Here is a 10,923-nt window from a genome sequence, read left to right as displayed (position 1 = left end):
AAATATCACCACTAATAAATCCATCATAAATCCTACAAATAACCCAAGTTTTGGATATAATATTGGAACTAGAAAACAATTGCTAATGATCCACCACCCCGAAGTAGATCAGGATCGAAAGAGATAGGATTCAGGTTGAGAAGGACGCGTGTCCACTATCGCTATACATAACGCAGATGCGAGGAATCCTTCTGACGAACTGCACAAGGAAAGACGCATTTCAGGGTATTTTTGAAAGCTTCGCGGAATCTCGATTGAAATAAGCGTAGATCAGTGGGTTGAGTGCAGAGTTAAAGTATCCAATCCAAAATAGTGTCGCCACCACCACATCAGGACACGGACACGAATCTCCGCAGAGGGTCGTGATCACGTACCTGGGCAAAAAAATTAGCAATTAGGTAAATGATAATTGCAAATCTTTCTTTGAAGAAGACCTTAAATGCTACAAAATAACTTCAACTCTTTTAGAAAGTTAATTAATATTTGTAATAACAAGATTTCACTTTTCAATAGCTATTGTGCTCGTGGGTTTGTTATTTCTTATATCTTTCTGACCAGTTTGCAAATTTTCTCTCAAGATTCCCTCAAGCGCACCCCCTTTCAATTCAGTCTACTCTGTCTTCATAAATTATCGCAGACGGTGTATTGAAGTTGACTGAAAGCCTTTCACACATTGTTTCATCGTTGTACGGAATCCCCAGAACACCTCGAGAGACCAGAGAGAGATTGGAACACCTCCAAACGCCCCCCTTGGGGGAATGGGTTATTAACTTAGAATAGATATACCGAAGCGCATATATATACAATAAATTTGTCGATGTAAACATACAAACACACACACACACACATATATATATATATAATTATTAATTAATACTAGTTATAAGCCTTACCACAAAAAGAATGGCAGCCAACAAATAAGAAAAACTCCCATAATAATTCCTAAAGTACGAGCTGCTTTGTGCTCAGCTCTCCAACTTTTTGGAGGTCTATGAGCCGTCGAAGAACCTGCAAAATAACAATGTTTTAAGATATATATATATATATATATATATATATATATAATACATTTAATACTACCAGTCTATATATAAATAGAAATAAATAAATAAAAAGTAGCATATTAAATTAAATCCGCGGTTCGCCGTCTACTATATTCAATGTTTGACGAAAGGATCGAAAATATTTGCACAAATTATCATTCCGAGCGATTGTTTGCACGCGAAATGCAAACAGACTCGGATCACGACAGATTCGTACGTGTTAATTACAAAATTTACAGGGAATATCTATATAGTGACCCGGTTCGATTATTTTAGATTGGAAATACAGGTACGCTGAAGGCAGGTTCCGTACAAACATAGGTTTTGTTATAGTGTGATTAGAATTTTTATAATAATAAAATAATTTAAAACAAGTCTCTCAGTATTTTATATATACAAATTATAGTTTTGTGCTATAAATAGGATCTGAGAACTGACGCATAAACAACAAGGTGCACCACCTAAATGCAGAACCCTTGTAATAAACAAGTCAATAAATCCTACCAAATAGTATTGCTTAGTATTTTTATAATTTCAAGATTCTAGGATATACGAGCGAAATATACACGCAGAAACAGTAGTAAATATGCAAAAACTTGTTTAATAGAATTTTGTTTTATTACTGACTGATGTAGGTTAGTAATTTTACAATTTAAAACAAGGGTCTGGATACAACATACCCAAATAACAGCCTTCTACAACAAACAAATTCTGAGAACAAAATATTCAAATGATAAAGAGCGCTTTTTATAATTTTGCAAACTTCCTACGCTTTTATATTTTTGCGCTCAGTTAACAAAAAGCACTATTTTTTAGTAAATATTATCTATATAAAGTGCTCCACAAAAATTATCTCAATCTAACAATAAGAAAAGCTACATCCGCAAAATCAATAAAATACGACTGTTTTTTCATGAACAATTTTTAAACGAGATTTTTAAGTATGCCAAGTTGTTCTAATACCAATTAATGTAAGACAATATAAAAATTATTTAATTTAGTACAAACTCTCTCAAAAAACTATTAATATCAAATGAAAGGTTTGAAAGTTACAAAAGCTATTACAAATCAGGAAAGCGCTCAAATTATTTCTTCATTTTCTGGACCGACTTTAAAGCACACAGGTTGACGCATGCCCAAAAAATAATGTGAAATATCATTGTATCGCCCGTCAATATTTTACACCTCAAAACGCTGATTAATAAATTACGTAGAATTATCTTGAAGTCATTTTTCTAATCATTTGATAAGAGAAATCGCAAAGATAAGACTCCGATAGAATGTCAGTTGCGAATCGAATCTATTGACTTATCCGTCTGCGGATGTTGTCACAACAACAAATGCAACAAATACTCCAAAATTCCATTTACAATCATATCAGTTGCAATTTCTATGGTTTCAGAAGCAAGTAATGTCAATAAAAAGTGTAAAATGTTATTCACATTCATGGTTGTTGTGATTCTGGCGGTAACTGGTGTTAATAGTGAGTGTAAACAAAGTAAATTAAAACACGAGTGTTGGAATGTTAATTTAGTGGATTGGTTAGTGATTAAAAATCCCCAAAGTGTCAACAAATTAGATCTGAAAGACAGCCAATTAGCGGAGCTGCCCAGATACTTGCCAGAATCAAACGAAGAACTATTTATCAACTACACCAATTTGGCTGTTTTAAATTTTACACGTTGCAATATACGAACAATTGAAAAAAGTGTGTTTGCCAATGTGAAAAAGTTGACAACATTGATGATTACACAAAATCTTCTAAACGAAGTACCGGATTTGCATCCAAAACTGATATTCCTTGATTTGTCCTACAATCAAATCGAGCTAGGATTGGACAAGTTGCAGTGGTTGGAGGGTTTGCAAGATTTGTATATGCACCACAATCAGATCCACGATATACAGTACGACTTTAGTGATTTAACAAAACTACGAGCATTGGATTTGAGTTGGAACCAATTTACGACGCTCCCTGAAAATTTTTTTCGTGGTCCCAACGGCTCTGATGCACATACTAAAGAGTACAAATTAATAAAACTGAACTTACAAAACAACAAATTAACATCAATACGCGGTGACGATCTTGCCAGTTTAGGGAATTTGAAATATCTACACTTGGGCAACAATGAGATTGAAACCCTGGTGTTTAATGCTTTTGGCACCAATCACGTTTTAGAGATGGTAAGTTTAGCCAACAACAAACTTACGACCGTACATCCAGAATTGTTTAGAAACAAATCTAATTTAAAACGTTTGATTTTATCAGGAAACATGATAAAAACTTTGAACCAAGATGTATTTTTAACATCAACAGGTTTATCATATTTAGACTTATCATCTAACGAAATTTCTTTAATTGACGACCAAATTTTTGCAAATTTGATGAATTTGGAATACTTATTGATAGCGCGTAATAACATCTCTAATGTAAACTTGTTGTTCTGGCCTTTAAGCAAAATTAAATACATAGACGCCTCCGGAAATATCATCAGCAGCGATTTGGATTGTACCAATGCCTAAAATTAAACACCTTGAAGCTGAACGATAATTTGATATCACATATCGCAATTAAATTGAACGATGGTTTTATCAGCATCGATTTATCTGGTAACAAGATAGAAAATTTGAACAAAATCACAATCAGATTTGGTAAACGTGGGTATATCAATTTGGACTTAACTAATAATGATATTAAAGAGTTTGAAGTTGACGAGTTTCTTGAAGTTAATCAGCACATCCAACATGTAGCTTTAGACGCGAGCTTATCAGAAGACTTTTCATCTAAATTAGCAAACTACAAAAGTACGTTTTGGACTATCAAGAAAAACACTACATCTATAACGCAAGAAATTCCGGGAACTTTAGCAACCACTCCAGAGCCATTGACAACGGAAGACGTAACACCAACTCCTGATAAACCCAAACCTCCTGAATTGACAACTGAAGAGTTACCAACAACTCCTGATAAACCAATAGTTCCGGAATCGACAACAGAAGACGTACCAACAACTCCGATACCTATGATCAACCAGCGATATACTTTCCTGGAGCTTCTGTATTGTTGTTTCGGAACTTTTGTGGTCACAACGTTGCTCGTCGGCGGAAGTGTCTGTTTGTACAACTGTAGAGTGCAGAAGAATATGAAAATGTTGCACGAATATGAGTTGGAAACCAGGGGATATAAAGGCAGCAATTATGAAAACATTCCAAGTGAGTAAACTTACATATAAATAATAATAAATGGTAGTCTGCCCGAAGGCAGGTCCAGGGTGTGAGAGCCACCACAACAAATGATTTCCTTGCCCTTCATCCCATTACCACTATTCTCTATCCCCATTTTTTTATTTCATGTATTTTCCTTTCCAAACTTTTGTTTCCATGCTTCTTGATCATGTGCTTCGGCTTTCAGTTCCCTGTATTTTCTCTTCTCGCGTAAGTCGTCAATCGTCTGCGTTCTTCTTCTTCCCATTCCTTTTGTTCCTTCTATTTTACCTTCGACGACGTCGTGTAGGAGGCACTCTTTTTGCAAAAGAGGTCCGTTCCAGTTTCCTTTCCTTCTCAGAATTGTGCTCAGTAGAGTCCTTTCTTCGCCCACTCTTCTCAGGACTTCTTCATTTGTTACTTTGCCTGTCCACTATACTTTACTAAACTTACACACTATATATGCACATCATATATATACATATACTGATTGATATGAAAGATGTGTTTGAAATATTTGTACAAAATTAAATTGTTTTTAAACCGGTATATTCTAAAATCACAGTGGAAAACTAAAAATGTTTCTATAAACATTTTTCAACAAAGCGTTTTATAAGTGCTATGTTATTAATTAACTTCCAAGAAATTTTATTGCTTCTCAATAAAAGCAAAATAAAGCATTATTTTATGCTTATATGGTGTTTTCTAAGAAATACTATTATAAATAGTACACAGGTGTTAGTGTGAGATATTACAAATAATGTTTGATTAGTCAAATATCACACACTGTGTAAATAAATGATAAGATTTTTTGGAACCGAAATGTGTCAATAAGAAAATTATATTTATTTGAATTTCTGATAAACCGTTTATACCACAAACTTATAATAATTTTGTCATACTCAAGGGCTTATTGTTGAAACAAATACCAATTTATGAAGAAAGAATTTTACTAAATTTGGCATTAACTGTCTCCCTGTACAAATTTTAATTAACACGACGAGGAAATCTACTGTTTTTTGAGGACCTTTATAGGACGCACCGTTTAAATTAAAATCTTCAAATTCGAGTATTCTCAAAGTACTTATCACAATGGAAAATACTTTACACAAAATTAATGCAAAATATTTTTTGTTATAAATTTTTTATAAAACACTATACTTTATTGTGCATAAAACTTTCATTCAATATGCTCGTTCACGGTTATTTTCGGGGAGCTCTACAGAATTTCTACTACAATCTTCAAATTTTAGTATTTTATCCCTCAAAGTATGTATTGTATTAGAACATATTAATAATGATATGTTTTCGAACAAAATTTTGAATTAAGAAGAAGTTATCAGACACGATCAGAAAATCAGTAGTTTTAAATAACTTATTTAATGTAACTCAATATTAAAACAAATAACGCTAATATTGATGGGTTTTCTAACGAAATTTGAAGACATAACTCTTTTGATCAAAATAGCATTATTTTGATAAACATGGTACATTTTGTGCAAGGACGAATATATAGTCAGGTGATAATTTTAACGAGCTCTACAGGACGCACCATTAACACTACAATTATTTAATTTAAGTATGTTATATCTCTAAGTGTCTATTATAACTATTAATACTAATATTAATTGATTAATATAGTAGTAAACAGTAATCAGGTAACATTTTTATTAGGTATTACCATATTATCTACTTGTACAACAAATTTGTAATTTGAGTACGTGATATCTCAAAGTATCTTATCAAAATTCATGGATTTTATGATAACATTTTGAGTTATGAGTATGTTTTCAAAATGTTTCTCGTAAATGTTTTGTTTTTATTGTACTCTTATTTTTTATTAGATTTAATGCCAAATATTTATCTTATATATATACATAAATATATATTTTATGTGTGTGTGTGAGTTTGGGGTGTGAGAAGGTGTTTTTATGTCTTGTTTTCCCTCGGGATCCCTTTTCTTATGTTTTCTTGTCCTAAAGCGTCGAAATTGATGAGAACACGGATAAACTTACGAACTGCAATAAACAATAAAAGACAAATGATATCAAATTCGATATATCAGAATGAAGTATAAGTATAAGGTATAAGGTATAACCCTGAGGAGGCGGAGGATATGAAGAATAAGTCTCCCCTCGAGCCCCCTAAGGCTTATATTTCGTTTCGAGCCGAGAAAACAATCTAATAAATGGAAAGGAGAACCGATGCCGAGGCGCCGAGAAGTCTGGGCAGACAGAGGCAATTCTTATAGTTCTCTTGGATTATTATTCGGAATTTCGTTAGAAAACACATCAATTTTATTATTTGTTATCTAAATAGATACTTTGATTAATAGCGTACTGACATTACATGATAGTAGTACAAACGGTATACCCAATACAGTTAATTGAAAATTACGTCCAACGATGAGTTAGTGTTTATAACCGCATATATACAAAAGACACATTTTGACAAAATCGCCAAATTATTTTATATTTTGTTATAAAATAAATTAATTTTAGAATCTGTTGTTACAATAGTCACTTCGAAGAAATAATACAATGCATTCAAAATTGTAATATATATATACTGTATCTTATATTATTTTAATTTCTGGCACATCTCAGCTGCTTTTCGGCAATAATAATGTAGACATAACATTTTCCTTGTACATTATATTTAAATATTATCTAGGCTCATATTTTCAGCTAAATTCAAATTTTAAGTGAACTGACATTTCTAGCAGATGACAGTTCAAATGTTTTCAATGTCAAACAATGATAAGTGATTTTTTTGTAATTTTTGCCATTTATTTCTACAATATTACTATAGTTTAAATTAGTATTAAATCTTAAAAAGTTTTTTGACAAACTCTAAAAAGAATTATCAAAAACCGTATAATCGTTTAGGAGAAGTATCAAATCATACACACGTACAGAAGAATTTTATATAATATATATATATATATATATATATATTATATTATATTATATGTAGATATACATGCGTATGTATGTATTGAGAATCCTTTCCCATTTTGCATATAGAAGTCTTTAATCCAATCCTCTGTCATCTTTAAATTGAATTACTTCGGAAAAATCTTATTTTTAATATGGGTTTAATAAAATTTTAATCATAAGATAGTTAGAAAAAAGTTCTATAGGGTGAGTTAAAAATTATTAAATAACAGAAAATGTAAAATGATAACTATTTCAAAGATTAAATATTTGTTTCATCTTTTTTGTACTATTATTAATTTTTTTTAACAATTATGTATGTATTAAATTAAAACACTTACTAAAACCCACAATATGCACCTCTTAAAAAATGCTACTATTATAGTATTAATAATTGTTTCAGTTATATTTAGGTATTTAATACCAAAATTACCACATCGCAGTACAAACATCCTGTACAGCTTATTAAAAGTATTATTAGTATCCTGTCATAGGCGCATTCTTGGAATTGTATTGTTACCAAGTATAATAAATTTCTTGTGGCTTAAAATTTAACAAGAAGACTTTTACACTTTAGTAGTAAAAGTATCATAGTAGATTCTTTTAAGTATAACATATCCAAACTCTAAGGTTGTAGTGAAAGCTGCGCTTCCTTTCAGTTCTTCGAATATGAACAATGACAATCTTATGTGAAATACACAAATTTTGAAAAAAAATATTATTTGTTGTCATAATAGTGTAATAATATATTTGAACTGAAACTTTATAATGAGGAAGGGGCGTCCCGCAGAGCTCAACAATATTAATATGTATTCGAACGGATTAACGATTCTACCCGCCTATACACTCGTTTAATCCACTCTGTTATAATTTAAAATTTTGCGACAAAACCCATTAATTTTATTAATTGTTATCATAGAAGACACTTCGAGGAATAATATATTAAAATTACAACTTTCTACTACAAACCCTTCCAAGACAAAACTAATCCTGTAATCCTTTTCTTTTTGTCTCCAAGCCACGAAACTTTAACCGTGAACTCGTGTATGTAAATTACAATTTAAGCCTATTGGCTCGTTGTTGTTTTATGCCCGTCGGCCGTAATAATAGAAGTTTTAGATATTAATATCTTGAAACGAGAACTTTCTAAAAGTGACTTTCTAAAGCAAAAGATTAAACTTTTGCCATTTCGCCCCACGAAGGAGGGGATGCTTGCGAAAGGGCACCAGACGAATAAAACAATTCCGACGAAGAAATTATCGTTAAAGACATAACGAAGGCAGAGCAGGATTATGATATAGTAGAAATATAGAAGTTTAGTATTTTATATTATGATCTCTATATTACAATTTTGTGAAAATCGTTAGAGAATTTTTTTTATATATTAACAACCAGCGTTTTAGTGGTTGTTAAAAAACATTAATCCAACGCTGTAATACGTCTTAATACTTTTGAGTTCTGCAGGACAAATTTTGAACTACACACTGTTTGCACTACAGTGTTGAATTTAAAATATTCTAAAATTGTAATAAAATTATATAGTATGCTCTCACTTTATTATGCAATATTTTGCTGCACACAAATGATTAAAATTACCAAAAATTATGTATTAATTTTGACTTATTATTTTCAGTGTGTCGACCACCTGTGAGGTTTACGGAATTGGACGGGGACAGTTCCACATATTTTGTACCTCAGGCGACAATGACGACGTCCTTTAGGGCAAAGCCAGAAATCAGGCCAATGGCGTAAAATATTTAAAAATATCATAATAAATTGATCTCAGTTGTTTTTTTTGTAACGCTTAGTAAATGAATAAAATTAATTTAATTAATGTAGTTACATTCTATCATTGAGCAATAAAAAACTTACCATTAAAGTTCAATTCCGAGGCCCTCTGCGTGCCACCTAGGTAGGTACTCGTCGAGCTGGTGGAATGCCTAGCGCTCCTCGGGGGCGCATCCATAGGATCCGCATAATAATTCACAACACTAGTATTATAACTGACACTATTCTTTCTTCTTTCCACATTAACTACATCCTCTGCAGCAACAGTGGTCACATCGACATTGGCACCTCCATTTCTCTCATCGCAATCCTTATAGTATTGGCTTAAAGTTCCGTGACTGTTGATGAGTATGTTAGGTTTTGTCGAAGCTAGAAAAGTTCTTGTAAAGGTTCCAAAGTCTGTATCGAAAGGTTCACTTAAACTACTTATTAAACGTTCTTGTTCACCTTTAGTTGTCACGTCATCACTACTTTTGCTAAACCTCCTATTCAGTTTTAACGATGACAAATCGTTGATACTGTTATTATTCACTGTTAATTTTATACTCAGATCTTGCAAACTTCCAGCACGCACTGGACTTTCTGAGCTGTCTATGATGCCTAATTTAATTTCCGTAATGTTACTACCTGTGTCATCATCCCTGCGCCTGCCTGGAACATCCAGCTCACTCATACTACTCCTGCTTTCTCTTCTGTTTTCCATCTGCTTGATGGTCAGGTTAATGTCGCAGTCACTTGGGTGCAAATAGTGCATATGGTGAGAATGGTGCATCGCATGTCTCGTGTGATGAAGATGGACAGAGTTTAAAACTATATTTGAACTCGTCCTGGATAAAGCCTTTCGTTGTCTTATCGCTTCCTTGTAAATCTTATAATACATTACAATCATCACCACACCAGGTATCCAGAACGACACGCAAGATGAATTATAGCATAATACTTGTTCACTACGAATATACAAATATCAGGATGTTTCTGCCTGTACAATTGGTGATCCGTAGTCGTGTACCATCCCAGAAATATTGGTGTAAAACTAATCAAAGCTGGTAGAAACCAAACGTTAGCCAACATGAAACAAACTGTTCTATGGGTCATCGTTATTGGATATTCCAAAGGACGTACTATAGCATAGTATCTATCCACTGATATGCAACACAGATGCAAAATGGATGCTGTCGAAAAGTATACATCCAAGGAATTCCATACATCACACATAAAATACCCAAATAGCCATCTACCACTCAGTTCCACTGAGGCATTGAAAGTCATCGCACATAGAGCAACCAACATATCAGCCATCGCTAGACTGACAACATAATAATTAGTAATCACCCTTAATTTCCTATTTCTGTGCACAGAGATGATGACTAAGGCATTGCCCAAGACAGCACTAATGATGATCGTTCCAAATATTGATCCTTTCAATGCTAAAGCAAAATTTGGATCCAGTTCTCTGAATCGACCGATGTGATGTTCTGCTTCAGACTTGCATTCGATTGGAAGTCTGCAGGGTACGGGGTGGACATGACGTTTGCTAGCATCTTTCGATGAAACCAGGATGGTTGACTATTGGTAGATATCCATAATTTTCAGAAAATAACATGTTTGAAGCAATGATACTTGAGCTGAAAATACTTACAAGCACAATATTTCATTATGCATTGAATGTTTATGTCGGTAAAAAGCGACTTAACTTATTTGAAAAAGTTTCTCAATTATCAAAGTGCTTTTATTGGTTTCGTAAATATTTCTAGATCTATAAAAAACTTTCAATTGCAATGACTTTAAATCTGCAATAATATTCAATATTTCATCCATGGTTTCTCCACTAAATAATTGTGATAGGCTTGTGATAAAGATGATACCTTACACAAAAAATAATTTGGACGATCTATAAAATCTACTGCAGCTAGTACGTTTCCACACCAAACACACCTTTTAGATAGACTATTGCC

At 32.6% G+C, this 10,923-nt stretch overlaps 2 protein-coding genes across 2 annotated transcripts; one reads left to right on the top strand and one right to left on the bottom strand.

The window, feature by feature from the left end:
* Nucleotides 1-161: 161 nt before the first annotated feature.
* Nucleotides 162-10,509, bottom strand: LOC113381183 (octopamine receptor beta-3R-like). Its single transcript, XM_026620154.1, is given in 8 exon segments — nt 162-250; nt 253-374; nt 894-1,008; nt 9,053-9,088; nt 9,488-9,499; nt 9,593-9,895; nt 9,898-10,401; nt 10,404-10,509. Coding segments are annotated over 8 exon segments (1,287 nt in total).
* On the top strand, nt 2,475-8,932 carry LOC113364141 (leucine-rich repeat-containing protein 15-like). Its single transcript, XM_026606620.1, has 3 exons — nt 2,475-3,470; nt 3,581-4,253; nt 8,814-8,932. Exons 1-3 carry the CDS (start codon nt 2,475-2,477, stop codon nt 8,930-8,932), a joined length of 1,788 nt encoding a protein of 595 aa, XP_026462405.1.
* Nucleotides 10,510-10,923: the final 414 nt, after the last annotated feature.

This window comes from Ctenocephalides felis, unplaced genomic scaffold (assembly GCF_003426905.1).
Source record: "Ctenocephalides felis isolate EL2017-DRISC unplaced genomic scaffold, ASM342690v1 CF-g0.4_SCAFFOLD_00845, whole genome shotgun sequence".
NCBI lineage: Eukaryota > Metazoa > Arthropoda > Insecta > Siphonaptera > Pulicidae > Ctenocephalides > Ctenocephalides felis.
This window is presented reverse-complemented; position numbering and strand designations above follow the sequence as displayed.